Consider the following 21,405-nt stretch of genomic DNA (forward strand, 5'->3'; position numbering starts at 1 on the left):
GCAAAGATTTGGGGGGAGGGAGGCCTTAATAGGCTCTTGCTGCTCCTGAGCAGTCCTGCTTGAGGTCCACGAGAACATTTAATGCCCTTATTAATCATTTTTAATCTGTTTGCTTTTAATTAAGAAACAGTGTGTTGCTCTCCTATCTGTGCGTGCCAGGGCCGTGATTAATTGTGGCTTAAGACAGGCGGGCGGGACCGGAGTAACGTATGAGCTAACAAGGCCTTTTTCTTGAGCGATCGCCGCCGCGGAGCTGGCTCCCGTCACAGCAGCAGCTGCTCGTCTGAAACCCAGACCGGCCCAGGAGGGAAGCGCCGTTTCTGGATCTTTGAGGGATGTTTTAGTTTATTGACCAATCTGTTGCGGCTGATTATTTGGTGATAAGCACCGGCCCATTTCGTCTGATGTTTCCCTTCATGAGGTCTATTAAGGCTGCTGCTGTGGCTGACCCCGATGTGAGTCGGCTGGCTTTCCACAGAGTCTCTCACACAGCAACCTACAGATGCTGGACAACTGGCTCATTTCAAGTGAGAGATAACTCTAAACACAGATAATGGGTAGCGGAATAAGAGACCAAATTTTCCAAATAAAATACCCATACGGAAAACTTTTAATATGGTCAGAATTAGCCGAGTTTCCTTATAAATGCATAAAAACATGTCCATGTTGGTGGGAATTCGGTTTGATCACTTGATAATTTAGCAAACAGTTTTGCCAGTTTCATCTTAATACAGAGAGAATATATATATTTTTGAAAATTCCAGAAGTAAGCTTATAAAATGAAACTAAAAAACTGGTGGCTAGGAAAACCTGTCCTAGCCATTTTTATTCTACTGTCGAAATCCTGCAGACTCCTGCTTTAACAAAGGTGCATGTAAAATCCTATTTGAAGTTTATCAGTGAACATCTACAAAATGCTGAGCATGACTTGAAAAACACCATCCCCATAGGCTAGCAAAATTTTACTTTTTGAATAGTTCTTTTCTTGATATTCTGACTCCATTAATCAGAATAAGAAAAATACTTTTTCATACTTTACTTCCAAAATCAGCTGGGGCTCACGCCTATACTAGGCTTTTACCTTCACAGTCCCCTCTGCCTCCACAAACCAGCGCCGCAGCATCGCCTGAATCTGGCCGTCTGTCAGCTCACTGTTGGCCGCCTGGATTTTCCTCTTTACTGTGTCCTCAAGCAGCAGGCGCCTCAGACGCCAGTAGAAGAACTGACGGGAAGTTTGCCATTCCAGGATATCCTGAGTGGGGAAAAAGGGCAAAGAGAGGGCATTAAGTATCAAAATATGACTTTTAGATACTATAGATAGTCTCATGTGTTTACAATTTCATAAAGTGTTCTGCATTTTACATTGGAAAGGACTTGGAAAAACTCAAAGTCTGAAAAGTGGAATATCCCAAGGTTTCTGTTGGACTATGTAAGACTAATAGATAATAATTTTAAAAATTGGGTTATTTATTAGTTGTTTTTTTTAAAAATAAAGTATAAAACTTGCAGGACATTTTCTTAACGTTTATCAAAGAAATGTAAACCTCTGAGTTGAGTGATCACAATCAGTCAAAGACTCAATCACAGATTTCTCTAGGCAGACTAAGGTAAACATCGAGTCGAGTTCAAATAATAATCTTCTTGGGTGAATACTGTGTGTAATAAAACACTGGCAACCATCCATCTGTGAAACACCCTTCTGGTAATGTGAGCAAAGAGTGTATGTGTGTGTGAGGGATGGGACTGTGGAGGTGCAGAATGAGCTGAGGCCTGCCTCAGGCTGCTCTATACTAGGTGAGATGATTGACCAGGGTCATCAGAAGATAATTATGAAGACAAGTCGAGCAGCTTGGTAAGACCAAACATTATTCACTGGACAGGTGCAGCAGCAGCTAGACCGATGCTGCCCTGGGGGCTTTTCAGGTGATTCACTTACTACACGCTCCCACTGACGCCACACATGAACAAATGGAGGTCTGGGCTCTCACCGTGATCACGCCCTTCTCCTGCATGCGGCCCGGCGTGTCGTGGAGGTCAGCGAACTGCACAGCCACCTGATGGTAGATGGGCAGCAGGAACTCCTCTCGCTCCTTCAGTTTGGTCTCCAGCTCTTTGCGGTCAGCGGGGCTCAGCTCTGGAGTTCCTGTTCAGATTCAAATGGCACAATTTTAAGCAAAATGGTGAAAACCCAAAGAGTCTTTGCTCTTCTGCCCAGTCAGAGTGGATTTTAGGATATAGACAAAATTAAATTGTAGTTCATAATTCTCCTTTAAAAAAAAAAAAAGAAAAAAAAAGTTTTTTCAGACCTTTTAAACTGCTTAGTTTAATGATTAAAAAAAACAGGGAAAAAAAATCATCACCTTTGATATTCAGCAGCCGCACAAATTTGATCACAGCTGCTTTAAAATAATTTTATGAATAGTAATTCATTATATATATGGCTGTCAACATTAAAGCATCCGATTAACCTAAAACGTTTAAATATTACATAATGTAGATTAACTGCATTACCCATTTTGACCTAAAAGCCTCTCTGCCACCAAGGGTTCGTATAAAGCAGTGTGTATAGCCTCAGTATGCAGGGCGCGCGCTCTAACTGCTATGTTGTTAAAGTGAAATTCTGACTTTCTTTGCTCATCTTTTTAGTCGCGTTTGGACTCTGCATTGTTGTACTCAGTAGAAAACCATGTGTGACCTCAGTGCGGCCGTCCCGAATTCGACTCTCATCCTGGTTCCTTTGCTGAACGTCTTTCCCTCTTTTCATCGAAGCACAAGCTCATAGTTAACATTTCTAAATTCTGTTTGAAACAAAAGGACTTTTTTCAATCTTTAGTATGAAAACCTGGAAAACTGAGATGCATGGTTTGAGACAATAAAAAAAAAGCTCTTCACTTTTAACAAATACCAAAGGTTGCTGGATTATCAAAGTAGCTTTGAAACTCTGGACTTTGTTTTGCTTGCCTCTTTTAATAAACCACTTAAATCAGACCATAAAAATGAGAATTAGACCATTAGAATAACCATCCTCTTGACATATTAGAGTCAAATAGATTCTTGATAACTTTTAGACTGACTCATTAACACTAATATCCTTTAATGTGGCTGATAAACACTGCATAAATCATTGTTGCCAAAGCCAATAAAGGTGAAGCTTGAATCTAAAACACAAAAATTCTACAATCAAAAAGAACTCTCCGTGTGTATTCACCTTTCCTCATCTCCTTATCCCGTTACCATCAATTCAAGTTCCCCATGTGAATGAAGCTAAAGAATCAACAGCATTTTGTTTTGGAGCTCCAACCTCCCCCCTCCCAAACCCCTTGCTGATTTCTGTCAATTCCAATCTGTAAGCTCTCCAGCCCTCCAGAAGCCCACCTTTATTCCATCATGTTTTGCTTAAAGCGCCAAACCAGCGCAGCATCAGAGAAACCAAAATCAATAGCCTGCACCGGGGAGTTGGTGATTGATCCGAGTGGGCTGTGATTGACACATCTCCCGGGGGACTGCAGCGAAGATGACACAATCAACACCAAAACAAAGCAGGGTGGGGAAAGCACACACAAGTCCCACTTGATGTACGGCTAACTCACTGAACTGAAAAAAGGGCTACAAGTGGAAAAGCATCAGGTGTAAAGATGGCAGGACTCACCAAGCCTCTCGGCCAAGCCCATGTAGACCGGATCTACTCTCCTCATGGTTTTCACCAGGTCCTTCTTTCTGAACTTGATCTCCACTGTTCCTTCAGGCTCCAACACGCCACCTCTGAAAAAGAGACACAATAAAGTTAATAATTAAGATTCTTTTCAGTCCAATTTACTTCCACTTCAACCACAAATGTCAGTAGATTATGTTGCGATTTCATGTGATAGAGCAAACATAAAGTAGAAGATGATTGTTTAATCAATAGAAAATTATGTGCAATTTTCAAGATTTTAAACAAATAAGCTACAAAGATTGGGTTGGTATTTTGCGGCATCTATTTAAAGAGAGTTTTTAAGCATAAGGAAGAAAAGCGTCCTCTCCCCGTTTGTCACATTAAATCCGGTGATATTTATGATTGTCCTGTAAAATTCCAAAACGTGAAAGAGTTGAAAAGGGATGCATGTTTTTGCAACCCGGTTAATAATTTATATCTTTCAGCTTTATGAACTTACCTGCTGTCCTTGTCGGCATACATTTCCATGTGACGGGGGTTTATGGTGGGGTCTATGACCACCCAGGAGCCTCCTCTCAGCTCCGCATGAGGGGGGATGTAAACTAGAACAGGCTGCTTGTACTCCCTCAGTCCGTCCACGATGTAGGCTCCAAACTTCAACACCTGGTCGTACATGTCTGGGAAGAATCGTTTCAAGTCAAATTACAGAAAGTTTACTGTTACTCATAGTGGTAGATGACCAAGGAGGAGAAATACCTTTCATTCCCCCAGAAAAGCCTCTCCAGTTGGAAAACACAATGAGAGGTAAACCCTCTCGGTTCAGATCCTTGATGGCTTGTGCTGTTTTAAAAGCAGAATCTGGAAACCACACCTGTCCCGCCTGCTGGATAATCTAAACATAGAAAAACAGGATACTCAGCATCAATACCACAATTAGTATTCTAATACTAATACACAGCGTCCAGTCAAGGTATTCTTATCCTTTGAGCTTTTCCACTGCACATTTTTTATGTAAATATTCCAGACTTTTTCACAAGGAAGAAATCAGGAAGCAAACGAGTAAAGAAAGAATGATGGGAGAAAAAAAACAGACAAGGAAGGAAAGACAGGGAAAGAGAATGAGTAAAAAAAAACACATAGAGGAAGTAATAGAAAGAAAGACAAACAGAAACAGAAAGACAGAAAACCGTGATGGAAAGGTGTAAGGGACCAAGCAAGGAAGAAAGAAAATCAGACAGGAGATGAGTGAAGGATGAAGCCAGAAAGGAGACAAGGAAGAAAGAAAGGAAGGTCACAAAGGAAGGATGGAAACATCTGGTGAGGCACTGCACCTTTTCACTCAAAGTGAATCTTACCTTTGCCTCAGAGTCCAAATTGGCTGGATCAGCTGGGATTGACAGCTCCACTGTCCTGGTTTCCACAGCAACAACACCAGTAGGTATCCCTCCCAACCTGAAAAAACCCCCCAAAAAACAGGAAAACAGTCACAAAGAAGCGCCCAAAACATTTCACAAAGCTAATGTTTCTGTGAGTGTTGATTATACCTGGCTCTGCCCACCACCACACTCTGAGCCCATGGCTGCATGATCTCCATGAAGGAGCCTTGGTCAAAGAATCCACTCTGCCACGAACCCTTTGGATCTTCACAAAGAGAGGAGTTACGAGCGTCAAGACAAAGCACAAAGCTTTATTCAGACCTCACGTGAATAGTACACCAAAAGCAGCCAAATCAATCGCTACATGATTATCCCTTCTCCCTCTATTTCCTCAACTTGTTTCTGGATTCTGTCTCGTCTCATTTTGTTCTTTCTCTGTGCTTAGCAGTGGCCATGATGGATGACTGTAGAAGCAGGCTAGCTCAGCGGTTTTTCTGCTTGCACACTCCAAGGAACATGCCCGGCCTTTGAGGTTACCATTCAATTAGGCCTCGCCACTCCTCGCTAACAGAGAAGTTGACAGAGTTCCCACACCGTACCTCAAATCCTCTGTAATTACACCACTGTTTAACCTGCAGAGTAAGATGTACTACACACATTCTGCTGATGACCTTGCCTCTAATACTTTATTTACTTAATAGCCTTTATATATTCTAATGAATTGTTCCAACCTTTAACTCATCGTCTGGAATGATAAATCTGTACGTGTGCTTCAAAAGACGCAGAGAATCAGACTGCAACTTTTATCAGTCGCAGATAAAGCAGCATTAATAATTAGAGGAGCAACATCAAATTGATAAGTTATATTTATCATCACAGCTTAGAAGCCAGAAGAGTAAATACTACCAAATTCTAAGCCTCACATGTAACAGAGCATGATTTCCACTGAAACATAAACAGAATGAGGAAAAACGGGCTAGGTGATATGGACTTAAATATATCTTCTAACTTTTGTCTGAAATATTTACTTTCTTTAGTAAGATTGACATTATCTGCACTATCTATTTTTTTTTTTTTTTCAGAGACATAAGGGACTTACTTTGACTAGGACGTCCTGCCAGCATCCAGCGAGGATCATAAGGTGTCTTGGTCGGCACAAACTCCACCAGACGATCTATGGGATCCTTTGCACTGATGATGGGTACTGGATTGGATGTGCACTAAGGAACATACATGTTACAAACGTATAGAACAGCTCTTTAACTTCATATGTGTGAAAGTCAACAAGAGCAAGATTACCTTGGGCATGTAGGACAGCCACTGCAACAAGTTAAAGACTCCCTCAAAGTCATCGCAGACAGTACTGTGGGTCACACCGTTGTTGTGCATGATCTGAATTCCGCCCAGTTGGTTGTTGGAGGTGTACACCTCTCTGCCTAGCACCTGAAAACACAAATGATTGTTGAATTTAAGAAGGAAAACACAACACTTAAATCGGTTCAATCCCAGAATTGCATTCAGAAAGAGATTTACTAGCCAAGACGTTCACACAAATAAGGAACTTGTTTCCGGTTTAAATCGCTCACAGGGTGAACAATATAAATGGTAATATAAATGTATGTATAAACTTTAAATGAGTTTAACTCAAACTTTTTTTCAGTGTAAAATGACTGCAGTTTTTTGGGATTTTATGTGATAGTTCTGCACAAAGTAATGCATAATAGGAACCTGAACAGAGTAATGTTGGAAGAAAATCTGTTGGAGGCTGCAACAAAAAAAAGGAAAAAGTTTTAACACTTGAGTGAAGGTTCCACTTTTAGTCAAACAATGCCAAATAAGTTATTTACATCACAGGACGTTCATGAGATAAAATGACCCAGTCAAAGTCCAAGAACAATATTTTCATATTTTGATTGAAATGTGTAAAATTATTTATCCAATTCCTTCCACTTCAGAATGACACACAACTTTGAGTCAGCATATCATATTAAAATCCCAGGAAAATACATTGACCTTTGCAGTTGTGGGAAATGTTTATAGTATAGGAATAGTTTCTTCTCTTTTGATCATATAAAAATAAAAAAAATAATTAAAAAAACCCAAACCTTTTCTAAGAAAAACTTAAAACTTAGTTTTTCTTAGAAAAGAAAGAAAAACGTAGGTTAGCGCAACTAGTTTTTCTTAGAAAAGATCATGAAGTAATGATTACCTCATAATACTGATAACAACCTCTTCCAAAAGCTCTCAAAGAAATATCCAACATTGACAGCTGAAGGTATTTTCAACTGAGTTTAATGAGATCTGACACAGATGAAGACATCCCAAGGAACAGCATCTTTGTCAATAGGGGCGAAAACAAGCTTGAGAGCACAGCATCACAGCAGGAACAGGCCAGTGGTCTCAGAAACAGATCCTGCCTCATCTTACCCCGGGACTTTCAGAGATGATGAAAAACTAATTTTGGTCTTTTGCATGGTATTTGTTGACAAGTTGTGAATCGTCCAGATGTAACCGGCAAACAGGCTTCATAAAGGAGCAAGTTGGAAGTGAAGTGAAGCCATAAAGTCTCCCCTGTCAGCCCACCCTATTTTCATAAGCAGCTCAGAACAGGTGGCTGGGCGCTGACATGCTCCCATAAAAATCAAGAGTGGAGCTCAATCCCTACCCTCAGCTCTCACCTTTTCAGCCATCATTTACTTTCTTTATTACCATTAATGGTTATGTATCTGGCCACAAATCTGGGGCACTCTCCTAAAGCTGTCAGGAGAGGCGGCAGCCCCAAGAAACATTACAGTCACCTTGACATACACAAAACCTCTGAGCCTCTGGCCATCGCCTGCTTCATTAAGATTCCGCGGCGGAGAGAGGAAGAGCAGGAGGAGGAGGAGATATTGGACGAGGGACAGAGTGGGATGACTGGGAGGAGAAAAACTCGAGGCCAACTGGTAGCAACAGCTCACTGGGGTATTTGTGGTAGTAGTTACTATCCACTCCCCATGAAAATCGGAGCGTTTTCTAGCAGCTAATGAAATGATGATCTGCGGGTGGCCGCCTGCTGCTCCCCATTACATTTCAGCTAATAGCCAAGAATCCACATGACGGATTAGAGATTCCTCACTTTCCTCAAAATTGAATGGAAGCTAAATATACAGCTCCATTAAAAATAACAACAAAAAAAACCCCCAATAACTACTACTTTAACTACTTACAGATCAGGTTTGTTTATTTGTTGCGCTTAAATGTTGCAGATCATGAAACGTATTTTATCTTCAGACAGGGATGAAACAATTAATTGGAATAATCATGATGAATCGATTATTGAAATGACTGTCAACTTTATATATAACTCTATGTTTTAATCTAGAGTTTTGAACTCTAGATTAAAACTAGCGTTAACTGGAGTATATATTTAAAACGAGGTCGTTGGCTGGAAGAACAACATACTCAGCAGTAATTAAGGCAAAACTGTTCAAAAAAATATTTACATTTTGCATTGAAGTTAGTAAATAAACTGCTTCCACAAATATGTTTTACTTAGAAATCCTCAAGTGGAATAGTTCTAGCTTTAATTGGATCCAATTCTGTAGTAAAAAAAAAACAAAGAAAAAGAACAACTCACATTAGGCACAAATTTTCTAATCTTCCTAAATAGTGAACAAACTATGACTAAATTTAATGGTTGAATTTCCCAATCCAAGCCCGAGTCTGATGACCGTCTGTCTGATGTGTAGAATAAAAAATAAGTGCATCTTGTCTGATAGCATAAAGTAGGCAGAAAAATCACAAAAGATTTCTGAGCCTTTGACACTCCAATTTCTCCCCAGTGATGCAAAAATACTCATCGTCGTTTACAAAAACACTAGCTGCTGTCACTGATGACAACCCAAGTTATTAGGTTTCAGGTAGAACTTTTTTTAAGCAGTAAATGAGATCTTCAGTTGGAAGCTGTCAGTCATATTCAGGTTATTCTTGTCTTTAAATGTGACAAAAACAAAAATGGAAAATACTATTTTACAGCACTGCATTCAGATATACTGTACATCTTCTAGACTGCAAATATTTTTAAATAACAATCACTGCTCCCACAAATGGAGATAAACAGCAGGGCGATCTAATAACTGAGCTTCCAGGAATATTTGTATGCCATCATTTGGCCATTTGCATGGTTTACCATGTTGCAGCGTGTCATATAATTTGAAATGGAGTCATCCTAATGCACTGACAAGGACAGAGAATGGAAAGCAAGACAGCAGGAGGCAATGAAGCGTACAGACACACACACACACACACACACCCACACACACATCAATTGTGTGCAGAAAAACAATCTGCATCAGCAAAACTTTTCATTTTGATTAAAAACAAATGATATGGGTGTCCTGCACTGCAGCCTCTGGCATGTCACTCTATTTCTATGCAAATACAGCTTCATGGTTCGCTTTCAATTATTCCGCTTTGAGTGGCAGGCAGGCCCGTGGCTGCCGTCGGAAAGGGAATCCTTGTAGAACAGAGCAGAGCAGAGAGGAGCGAGCCTGAAAATTGCAGGATCAGCGAGTCGGAACAAGCCACAAAAAAAAAAAAAAAATCCGAGCAGAATCCTTTTCTCTTTTTTGACACAAAAAAATCTCCTTCCTCCTCCAATCATGTCCTTCTATAGGATTTCTTCATTATATCGCAAAACAGGTTTAAAAAAAAGTGTTTCACTAACACTTATTTGAACTTCTCTCCTTAATGGCTTTAAATTTTAATAGTCAACTAGTAAATCCTTTAAGAGATTTTCCTCATTAAAATGCAGATTCATTATTGGTGCTAATTTAAGGTACAGCTCATTTGGTGCTCACACTGATTCCACTAACAAAAAAAGTAAATTGTCTTTATGCCGAAGCACAGATTGCGCATTTGAGCTCATTTTACCTTGTTGAGCGCCCCAGCTCCAGTGAGGATGATGTGAGAGTTGTCCACCTGGATAGTTCTCTGTCCAAGCCTCACCAGATAGGCTCCGATGCCGATGGCTCGACATGTGACCTGTGAGACAAGCGTCCTAAAATATCAGATATTTTCAAAGTAGCAACATGCCATCTTTAATAGAGCAAGAGTATTTGTAAGGCTTGAACTGTTTCACATTTTGTCATGTTCGCACCACAAACTTCAATATGTTTTCTTGGGATTTTATGTGATATACCAACACAGAGTATAGTATATATATGAAACAGAACAAAAGCATATACATTTTACATTTTTTTTACCAAATAAAAATCTAAAAAGTGTGATGTGAATTTGTATTTAGACCCTCTGAGTCAATGCTATGCAGAATCACCTTTAGATGCATACAGCTGCAAGTCTTGTGGCATATGTTCACTTTAAGACATGCATATGCTTTGATTTAAATTGCTACATTGTCTCTCTGGCTGCAGGTTTTCCTTTGCCTTGCCTGTTAAGTCTCCCAAACCATCGTGATGCCACCACTACCATTATCTTTCAACACCATTTAATTAATAATTAGTCCCTCTAGGAATTTGAGATCCCAACTGTTAATACAAATTCAGTCATCGCGACTCTTCCGCAAGTCTGACCAATCACGGTAGCATTTTCTGTATTTTTGTCTTTTCTGACTAATCATTGCACCAGGGCTGAATTTGGAGCAGTCCTTTTAGTCCCGCTCTAATTTAACTTCCTGTTTTAGGACATCTCTGGAAAGCCAAACCTACAACATGAAATCATATATGATGCTAAACGGTTAAAAACGTTTTGAGATGTTCTGTAGTATTTGCTTATACCGTGTATACAGTTCATGTTAAGTTAAATTATCAATATTTAATTCTTCTTTTGCATGTTCACAACTGCACAGGCCACGATTTTATGTGTCCTAAGGATGCTATTTCAAGAAGGAACGTGCAAATGTTAATTGCACTTTAAATTTTAGGTATGTTAAAATCTTGTCTTTTTTGGGAAGGTTATGTGCAGCAATTTAAACTTTTTTTTGTAAGATCAAGTTATGGTAAAAATAAAGCTTTGCAATAACATTTGCAATTTTGATTGCAACATTTTGAAAAACGTAACAAATCGTAATAGGAAATCGTAAACATAACAAATCAGTCATTTTTAGGCTGCAACAATAAAAGAGAAAAAGAAAAAAACACAACAATATCATGTAGGAGCTGATTAATTAAATGACTTCTGAAAGCAATTGGCTGCACTGGATTTTATTTCGGTACCAAGTGAAATGTTGGCCACACTTTTCAGATTTATACACATGGACATTTTCCTTCCATTTTACAGCTATATACCTTGTGTTTGTCATCACATGAAATCCCAATGAAACCCACAGAAGTTTGAGGTAGGACTCAAGCCTTCGCTCAAGTTAAACATGTGTGCTTTAGTCTTACCAGATTCATGGTGATGATCTCTTCATAAGCTAAAGAAGATTCTCCAGCAATCATTCCAGATCCCCTCAGGTTCTCCACACCAAGCCCCTCCTCCTTTCCAATAATGTCAGTGATCTTGTACCTGCATGACAGGATCGACAGTTTACATCCAAACCAAATGTGACCGGCAGACTTTGTGAATTTTACACAATTTCAACAGAACGATGCATATTTCTCGCATTCTGTAGCAAGATTTTGTTGTTATAAATACAACAAAAAAACAACAAATATTACCTCGATTCTCCTTCGTCTTCCACATGTTCACAATGTACAGAGTTAAGAGCTGAGACCTTTTTGTAGTCCTGAGGTGTGAGGTACAGATACTTGAAACCCTGCAGAGAATATAGAACTCATAGTAAATTAAACATAAATAGACAGAAATGTTGATAGAAAACAAATAATATGGATTTTTGAAATGAAGTTGTAGAAATACAGATGACTTTTCCCCTTATAAAACAGGAAAATCTTGTAAGAAGAAGAAAACTACATTTGTTTTTGCAAATAAATAATACTCTCCGCAGATTACCCATAGATTTTAAAAACACCCAACAACCCTGAGTTGGTTTATGATGCCTGAAACATTTCCTGACCTTGTATGGATCAGCTGGATCCTGCCAGGCCACATGGAACATGTGTCGGATCTCCTCCGCCAGGCCGATGCGGGCGCCGCTGTTTGCTGCGATGTAGATGCGAGGGATGCCGCTCTCCCTCGCCATCTCGGAAGCTCGTAGAAACAGAACGTCCTCCTGAGGTCCAAATGAGCCTATCTTGTGAGTGATATCATTGCTTATGACTATGATCTCACGTCCTGCTGGATACTCGGGGGTTCGCAGAGTCATCCGCCACGCCACCATGCCAATCTGCACAGACAATTAGACAATTTAGAGTGATAAAGGGGGAAAAAAAACATATTATGAATACAAAATTTTAAGATTTAAGATTTGTTTTAAGACTGATTAGAAAAGAAGCTACAAAACTGGACACAGGATTTTATATAAATTGTTTATATTTGTTTTTTTTGTTTGATATAAATGCAATCTTCTGAAAAAGTTCTGACTTTACAGACTAAAATCCTGAGCTTTGCAGGGAAGAAAGTGCCTGACAACAACTCAAACAGACAGCCAAAGCAACAGAGACACCTACAGAGGAAATCATGAATTACATACTTAAAAATATATGTCAAAATATTGACAGAAAAACTTCCGTTTTTATTGTATGTGTTCGTCTATGCAGCTTAACTCACTGACCTCATTTCCTCCTGGGAGTCTGTTCATCTGCACCAGCTGACCCTGTGCATCCAGAACCAGCTCGGTGAAGGTGAGGAGCTCAGGAGGAGGCGGGCATTCAGGAAGCAAAGCATAGGCCTGACTAGAGTTCCACAGCTTTTTCAAAGACTAGGCAATAACAAAAAGATAGAAATGAGCATTAAGAAATATGCACCATTTTTAAAAAGAATCTAGTTTCTGTTCAATACCTGTCTGAACATTTCAGGAAAGTCGTAGACATATGTGGTGCCCAAAGATTGAGCCTGGAAGCGCTTGGACTGTAACAGGTCCTTGGTCACGTAAGGCGTATTGATTAGCATGCCATGCAAGGGGCCTTGTTTGTCACCATATGCCTGGAACATAATCTGGAAAGACAAATTATAAAATTAGCCAATTTACTTATGCACTGTTGTCTTCAAACTTGGGATTAAAATGGAAAAAATAAAACAATTATTTAATGATTATGACATATCACAGTACCACTGACATCACATTCGTAGTTAAATTCTATTGCAACTACAAACAGTGATCCCCTTAAATTTAATGAAAAAGCAGAGATGCAGAAATCAGAAATCCGATTAATTTATATTAACCAACTTTGTAAGAGGTCCAACCCGTCAATTCCAGTTAAGTAAAGTCTGAACAACAACAAAAAGAACTTAGAAGCTTTTTGTCTCTCTGCATCACTGAAAATTGTGCAGTGGAATCCTCCAAGTTATAGGACAGAAGTAATTAGAAGACTGGGCAATATGGCTGAAAAAGTATTACAATAAGCATTTCATAGGAATTAATTATTTTTTGTCTTCTTCCTACTCTTTTTTGGACTGGATATGAAAGTTTTGTTTTCTCGTTTGATTAATTTTCTGATGTACTTTTTGTCATCTTCCATTTTATTTTTCTTTAACATTTTACATGTTTGTAAAATAAATAAAGACTTCATGTAATTTCATATCGATAATTATTGATTACTTTTTTTTTGTTTTAAGTATCCAAAATACTCCCAAACTACTGACGTGACCCTTCCTCTTTTAACCACAATGTCCTCTTAAGCCGTTTTGATCATTTTCCTTTTATTACACCGAGACGTTTTTATTTTAGTTATTTTTCTACGCAGTAAAGCTAGATTCAGAGTTGACGCTTTGAACCGGGCGCATGGCAGCGTGCACCAAAAGCGCCGACGACAGAAACGTTTCCGGCGTCCACATTACTATGAACGCCGGTGTCCTATCAGATTATCATACGCAATGAATACGTGCAGTGACTACGCATGCTTGCGCATGCGCATTAAGAAGTCCGACCGTCAGAGGAACTGTCAGTTCAGCATACGCGAAAAGTTGTGACGAAAATAAGTCATTAAATTGTTTTCAATGATAACTAGATGTATATACATGCATTGTCGTGGTTTCAACGTGGATTTAAAGCAGGGTCTAGCTGCAGCTGCAGTCAACTACAACACACACCCATGTAAAACTCATTAACCCACTTAACCGCTAAGTCGGGATGTCACACGGCTGTTAATAGCAAAGTGTATGACGATCTACGTCACGATTCTATGTTGCTGATTAAATAAAAATCATATGGTAATGACAGTGTATACTTGTCTGATAGATATAGCCATCAGTTCGTGCTAGGCGTATGACGATTTGACAGCGGATGCTGATCTGACCGTCTTGGATCTCGCGCGCTCATCGCGAACTTTCAAAAGCGCCGAATGGTGGAACAATATGAAACGACTTCCACTCCACATACTCCGCATACCACGCAGACTCCGTGTGCACTGTCGGTGGACGGTGATTTCAAGCTTACATTTTCTTACAAGTCCTTCATTTCCCACAATCATAATGGATACTAGCAAGTTTGATGAGCTAGTCGGGCGTCCAGATCTCTTTCTTCTCCACCAGACACCGTACAACTGTCGGCGCTGCACAGAGAGCAGCAGTCACACAAAGCTGACTCTCAACATGGTGAGCTCGGTGTCGCAATTCGCAAACATTTTCGATGTGAACACAGTCCGACACCGAGTACACGTCCGCAGTCTTTAGAATAAAAAAACTACCTTTGCGACAACGTGTCCCTCGGACGTTGGCTTCGGGACCTACGGACGTTCTCTTTACGACATCGGCTTGAGCACGCGCGGACATCCGAGGAGTGAAGTATGGCCGAATATGTTGAGGGCGAACATGAAACTGCTGCTGGCATGTTACTTAAATTGTTGCTAGGTAACCAAAGAGCGAGTGAGTCAGTTGATTCCACAAATCTTTCTTAGCTAAGCCGTGAGAGGTTGAGCAGTTAAAGCCTTTCCTCTGCCTTCTGCCTACAACGAAGTGCGGTTCTGGGTAAGAGTTTATGGAAATTATAAATTTTATATTAGATAATAGGTATTGATCTATCGTACAGCATCCAGCACCACAATGTATTTCTTATTCTGTAAAACAAAACAGATAAAGAAACTGATTGGCTGAATAAGGACAATATTCTCCTTTTTTAAGGCTTTGACATACTCAAACTGTAAAAGATTGGTTCCTATTTAAATTTTACTGATCTCTCTCACGAGTTTCTCCAATCTTCAATTAAAAAACAAAATAGTAACCTCTCAGTCATGTAGAAGGAATACATGAAGAAATCAATGGATAACCAACCCCCCCAAACCCACTGAAAAAAATTAATAAATGGAAATGTGAACCAAAGTAAATGTTTGGTGATGGTTTAATATGGATTTAGTCTTTTTCTTTTTAACATGAAGTTAATGAATGAATCACAGGGATGAAAGGATGATGACCCAATGACTGGATGAAGCAAGTCTTACCTCATCTGCTGCAGGAAGCAAAATAACACAAAAAATTGTCCACCAGGCAAAGGGCACAAAACCAAATAGAGGATCCTCTCTGAATTGTCACAAATCTTAAAAGTGACTTTTTGAAAATAATTTTTTTTTAAATTCTTTACTCACAAAGTGCAACCAGAACCATAGCCTTCTAGAAATAATTTGTAGTCCCTTGCCCAAGACTGGACAATAAAAAGAGGATGAGATGAAAAATGGATGAGTGCCCCACCTGTCGATCTTTGGGCCCCACCTGTCCCGTTCGGGAGTCGGTGACCTCCTTGTACAGACTGATATCCAGGTAGTAGCCTGACTCATTAGTTAGGAAGAGCCGGATAGGAATTTGCTTTCCCGTCGGAGTCAGGCGGATGTTGATTTTTAGTTCAGCTTGCAGGACGCGAAGCTTCCACAGACGGCTGCCATAGCGCATCACCATGGAGCGCACAGACTCCTCGATCTGACGTTTGTACGGAATTAAATTACTAAGCAGCAAATGCGCTTATGATAATCTGTGCTGCGTGTCAAATGTTTGACAAACCTTTGATGGGTCCATGATGACTGTAGGGACAAAGTTGAGGAAGATGTGGTTACAGTCTGTCCTCACAGTTGTGTTGTTGAAAGCCACCTCCAGTTCATCCATGGCTTCCAGCAGAAGACGCTCTGCTTCATTGTGAAGGTATTCAAAGGAAGCTTCCTATTAAGTCAACAGAACAGTAGTTTGAATAAGATTAATAAATAAATCCTGTATATTATAAAACCATTTGGGAAAGGAGATGCACCAAGAGATACACCAGCATCCCATTCCTGCTGACGGCAGGATTTGGTTGGTTTTTACTTTGTCTGGCCCTGATGTGGTGAACAGCTAGCAAGAAACTCAAAAGTCCAATTATTTCCTGATCAAAGTACACAACATAACTAAATGCTACCAGGTAAACACGAACTCCCACTCTTTAGTGTGGAAGTTGTTGTGAAGGGCAGAATACAAAGTTAGATGTTATTTTTAAAGCACAAAGTATTACAACAAATGCTAAAGACAGTTAAAAATGTCCACTTCATCATCTTTATGTCTTCATCTTAAAATATTAATAAAACCTTGTTTTATGGTGGCACCCTTGCTACTGATATAAATAACACTTCATTATAGGCAGGCTAGAAAATTCATTCATAATTTAAATCTTGTTCTTATTATTCAGATTTATTTAGATAGGGGAAAAAAAGTTTCCATCTTTTCTCACCTTTGTGACCAGATCGGAATGGCGGATGATTGCTCGGACAAAGAATCGATAGTCGGTAACCTCTGTGCCCACCTCCACACGGGCTGCGCCCAGGTACAGGTGCATCTTGTGGTTGGCGCAGGGAATGGCGGTCAGTGCAAAATTGCGCATGCGGTTGAGCTCCAACTGGAAAGCCAACGCCGGCTCCAGGTGTCGATAGATCCTGTCTTCTTCAAACTGAGAGGAAAAGCAGAGAGACGAAACCAACAGTTAGCTCAAGAAAGTTTTGAAAAAGCTTCTTTCAACTCATATCTAAACACATTTTCTGTAGTTATAACATCTAACAGTCTTTTTAATAGGAGAAGTAGCAGGAGAACATATTAGGACCGAGTTGATATAAGAGTAGAGAGACGCCTTGGAGCAACACAATGTATTAAGCAAATGAAATCCTGAACAATCTTAATCTCAGGAAGCTGCTAATGGGTGTCATTTCTCTTAAATGGGGAACATAATTAAAGAGTTCATTACTGTAATGAGTTTTAGTGGAGTGGAGTTGCACAGAAACTATCAGGCGTGCTGGACAAGACGAGTCATCACTAATTCGGAAAGAATAAAACTCAGGAGCGCTGAGGGAGGGGTACGAGTGGTAAATCTGTTTTCTTTCCAAATATAATGGAAATGGAAGACTCTTAATCAGTTTAATGTTAGCAACTGATGATTTTTAGCAAAGAGTGGACACTTTAACCCGTTTTAGGTCAACACCTACCTTATCTCTCGCCCGGAATGTGAAGAATTTTGGGAATTCTCTCTGTGAATAAAATTTTTGATAAAACATACATTAATAGAAGGTAACCTTTAAAGCATTCAAACTTCATATCAGGTGAAAAGGCATAGTCTGGTTCTAGCTTTCACTACTCCGCAGGGAGCAAGTCTGCTGCGTTCCTAATGCGGTGCATTGATGTTTTCTCGCTATAATTTATCAGCCATACAATCAGAGTGTTCACAAAAGCAGCAAGTTATTATTGGTGCACTGACAAGCCACGTATACATGCAGCACTTGCTATGCTGATGAATAAAATATCTTCTTCCCTCAGAGACATGTGATCTTCTGAATAATGCCTGGTAGCGCTGTTTGACGCTATCAGATGAAGCGTCCCACTTGCCAAAACAATGCCTGGGCGATTGGAGATGCTCTTATCAACTCGCAGCTGACGCGATGATGAGAGAGCTGCAAACCTCCAAAGACATGATTTGGTGTCGTGATTAAACATCGCTTCTACTTAACATTATAGATTTATAGAAAAAATACTTTTCACAATGCAAGACCTTGGAATGAATACATACATCACATAGGAGGGAAAACTAGCAGAATACCCTCTCTGTAAGATGTGGCAGCTAACGTGATTGGGCTCTTGTTATACCTCTACGAAAAGACAAATTAAAAGAAATAACAGAGGTGGGAGACATGCAAATCTTTTCAAATTTAATCCAAATTGACAAACAAGAAGAGAAGGATACATGGTTTCCTTTTTCTATAAATGTAGATTCATCAGCATAGATAGGAACCAACCAAAAAAGGTGGAAGTTGATTCTCTGCTTAGATGAAACCAGATTAAACTTTTGGCCTACATGGAAACTTCTATATGAGACTAAAAACTTAGCCTGCATATAAAACTGAACACCCCGTCTACCCCCTTGAAGCACGGTGGTAGATGCATTATGCTGTGGAGATGCTTTTCATTAGCCTATATATGAAAACTGGTCAGAGTAGATGGAAAGACATGATAATACTAGAAAAACGACAACTTGTCTATTACAAGAGACTATTTAATGATGTTTATTAGAATCAAGTTAGATTTGACATTAACTTGATTTTTAGTACGCTCTTTCTCAATAAAGGTGAGCAAGAACAAACCAGACTTCACTTGTCTCTCAGTACTTACATGAAACCTTTGGTCCACCTCACAGTTGACTTGTTTTCTGAAATCCTACCATCAAAAATGAACAAAAGCGAGGCATGCAGAAAGATACAGAGAAAGAGAGAAGACACGCTAAATTTCAAATTATTAGTGTAATTACCACAGTACTGCAGTTCAATATAATTGTTTATAAAATACAAATAATTACAGAAAGAAACATGCAAGACTTAGTACATTTGTCATATTCTGTGAGATGCCATTAAAACTGCTCAATTGGTGACATGCGAAGAAGCAGACGGTGTACTCCATGGAAATCAAAATTCCTACCTTCTGAGCTACTAGAAATGTCAGTCTTCGGATGCCGTGTTCAAAGAGCAAGGATTTCTGAAATAAAACAATTTCAGCGCTGCATGAACCTTTTTTGTGCATTTCAAATTTTAAATGCTGCTTGCGAAATTGAGAAAGACTTGTTTGTCAACAACAACCTTTGCTAACCTTTGACTGAGTGAACTCCCGAAACATGGCTGCCAGGCCATCGTCGTCGATGTCGCTGTCTGTCTTTATCGCTACGTTCAGGATGTGGATAGGCTCTTCCTGGACACTCTGTATGATAAATTAAGCTGTATTTATTTCAGGTTACACAAATGTACAGGTCAATTACATGGCTGTGCTGGTCTCTAGTCATCACCTTGGTGTCCTCTTCACCGTACAAGACAGGGTTGCCTCCATCAGGGAACATAGGACTTGCAGGTGGTGAGTCAGAAAAGCAGCTCAGGACATCATTAATGTTCCTGCAAGGAGACGAAAATCACAAAATATATTTTATAAATGTTTAATATTTTATTTTTCTCTCAGTGATACCAGGGGTAGAGCTTTTTCTTAAAAAAGAAAATAAAAACGATACTGACCTTGTAAACTCTTGGAAGGAGCGGAAAGAAACCATGGCTCCCATACGTTGACAGGGTGGTGTAAAAGACGTGTCCAGCAGGACATCACTTACACTGGCCACATGCATCATGCCGTAGTGATTCAGGTTGGATGAGAAGGACATCCTAATATGTAAACGTAAAACAAAGTTGAGGAAAAACTGCCAGTTTGGCAAAATTGAGGGTGGTTACCCCAGACCACCTTAAAAACCAACTCAGTTTTGATCCCTCTGTTTTCTGGCAGGTCTGTAAACAACGTTACCATAATTTTAGAGATGCACCGAGAAATCGACTTGTGAATGGAATAGGGTGAAAATCCAATATTTTTCTGTTCAGCAAACGCACCGTGCTCTTCCACCGAAACAACTGCACTCTGGACACTTTTACTGAGTAAAGACGACTTTAATATAAAATGTTGAAACAAGTCTGTGCTTCTACATTTTTCCCACTTAAAAAATTTCCTGTTATAAATGAAAAAAAAAATTGTTACTGAAACCAGTACTTTTCTTTTATCCATATTAAGGAATTCTTGACAAGCTCCTATATCTGAACTAGAAATTAGACATAAAAATACTTGTTAAGATTTTGTGTTTTTGAGATGTTATCATATTTAAAACTTCGATCGGTGCATCTCTAATTTCTATTACAGCAGAAGAAAGTCTCAAGTCTAAGATACAAGGAACTTGAGAGAAAAAAAAAGCAAGAACAATTATCTTTCATGTAATTAATGTAACTTATACAGGCTGTGTCAGTTACATTACAGGAAGGAAAATATACTTCTCATGTGACAAAGAAAAGCTAAATCCACCAGAAAGACCCTTTAGATTGTTTCCTTTCATTTGGTTAGGTTGTTAGTCAGTAGGTGATAAGATTTCCCAGACGTTGCACCAACTGTGACCACTAAAGACATTCTTGAATCTAACCTTTCTTCAGATTCCAAATCTTTCTTCTCAGCATTCTCATCCTTAGCTTCACTATCCTGGGATTTAAGCTCCCGTGGTTTTGGTTCCTGTGCTTTACCATCCCAGGTCTTAAGATAGTCCAGGATAGGAGTGGCCATTTTCCTGACAGGGTAGAAGTTTTAGTATTGGATATTCTTACTGATGCCCGTTATTTCTCCCATAACTTTCTTTGTTATGTAACATTACACACCGTCTAAGCAACACTGAAGGACTTGCATAACAGTTTTGATTAAACACATAATCTCTAACACATAAGTCTAAACAAAACATTTGCACAAATAAAGGCCAACAACTTTGCACTAAAAAATTGCACTAGAGTGCGCAGGTTTTTTGACATTTAAAGGTCTTTGTTAAAATGGTATGCAGTTTCTACTTTATCGTGCAATCATTAGTTTATGCGATAAAAAGTATGTTCACAATACCTGTTGAGAGTTGGAATGTTCCCTCTGCAATCAAACAACATTGATTACAATGTGGTTAGTGTCAAGCATCAGCAGAAGAAGACAGTCAAGATTGAGAAGTGTGTGGGAATATCACCCTGGGTGAATTACAGTCTAATATTAACAAAAGAATGAGGAATGAAAAAAAAACAACACATATCCCACTTCCTGACTGCTCCTTTTTAAAACATGCATAATGAGATGTTAAAAACCTCCTTTTTCTCAAGAGATGATCCTTTAACACACACATGCTGTTGTGTCGTCTAAAATTATGTGCCAAACGTAAAGGTTAATTCAGCCATGTCAGATAAATATCATGCAACAGAATGAGAACAGAATAGCATAAGCAGGACATCAACAAACACAATCAGCAAAATCAAAGAGCTAAGCACAAAAAATATA

The 21,405-nt window shown here is 39.3% G+C and overlaps 1 protein-coding gene across 10 annotated transcripts in view; it reads right to left on the reverse strand.

Moving 5' to 3' along the window:
* Positions 1 to 21,405, reverse strand: part of LOC116728272 (acetyl-CoA carboxylase-like) — a 37,922-nt gene that overhangs the window by 2,539 nt on the left and 13,978 nt on the right. Inside the window, exons 28-53 of one of the 10 annotated variants that reach the window (XM_032576225.1) lie at positions 20,986 to 21,009; positions 20,525 to 20,665; positions 19,584 to 19,727; positions 19,364 to 19,466; positions 19,171 to 19,278; positions 19,003 to 19,059; positions 18,700 to 18,744; positions 17,523 to 17,564; positions 16,778 to 16,993; positions 16,081 to 16,236; positions 15,796 to 15,999; positions 12,931 to 13,086; positions 12,704 to 12,850; positions 12,047 to 12,316; positions 11,691 to 11,788; positions 11,418 to 11,538; positions 9,946 to 10,056; positions 6,331 to 6,474; positions 6,131 to 6,251; positions 5,200 to 5,296; positions 5,011 to 5,107; positions 4,412 to 4,547; positions 4,155 to 4,332; positions 3,650 to 3,762; positions 1,989 to 2,143; positions 1,082 to 1,252 (exon numbers count right to left, since the gene is read on the reverse strand). In XM_032576225.1, the coding sequence (XP_032432116.1) occupies positions 1,082 to 1,252; positions 1,989 to 2,143; positions 3,650 to 3,762; positions 4,155 to 4,332; positions 4,412 to 4,547; positions 5,011 to 5,107; positions 5,200 to 5,296; positions 6,131 to 6,251; positions 6,331 to 6,474; positions 9,946 to 10,056; positions 11,418 to 11,538; positions 11,691 to 11,788; positions 12,047 to 12,316; positions 12,704 to 12,850; positions 12,931 to 13,086; positions 15,796 to 15,999; positions 16,081 to 16,236; positions 16,778 to 16,993; positions 17,523 to 17,564; positions 18,700 to 18,744; positions 19,003 to 19,059; positions 19,171 to 19,278; positions 19,364 to 19,466; positions 19,584 to 19,727; positions 20,525 to 20,665; positions 20,986 to 21,009 (3,355 nt within the window). Of the gene's footprint in view, positions 1 to 1,081; positions 1,253 to 1,988; positions 2,144 to 3,649; positions 3,763 to 4,154; positions 4,333 to 4,411; positions 4,548 to 5,010; positions 5,108 to 5,199; positions 5,297 to 6,130; positions 6,252 to 6,330; positions 6,475 to 9,945; positions 10,057 to 11,417; positions 11,539 to 11,690; positions 11,789 to 12,046; positions 12,317 to 12,703; positions 12,851 to 12,930; positions 13,087 to 15,774; positions 16,000 to 16,080; positions 16,237 to 16,777; positions 16,994 to 17,522; positions 17,565 to 18,699; positions 18,745 to 19,002; positions 19,060 to 19,170; positions 19,279 to 19,363; positions 19,467 to 19,583; positions 19,728 to 20,524; positions 20,666 to 20,985; positions 21,010 to 21,405 lie in introns of all 10 variants that reach the window. The other 9 variants (XM_032576224.1, XM_032576230.1, XM_032576229.1 and 6 more) reach the window with 9 other exon arrangements.

Source organism: Xiphophorus hellerii, chromosome 11 (genome assembly GCF_003331165.1).
Source record: "Xiphophorus hellerii strain 12219 chromosome 11, Xiphophorus_hellerii-4.1, whole genome shotgun sequence".
NCBI classification, from domain to species: Eukaryota; Metazoa; Chordata; class Actinopteri; order Cyprinodontiformes; family Poeciliidae; genus Xiphophorus; species Xiphophorus hellerii.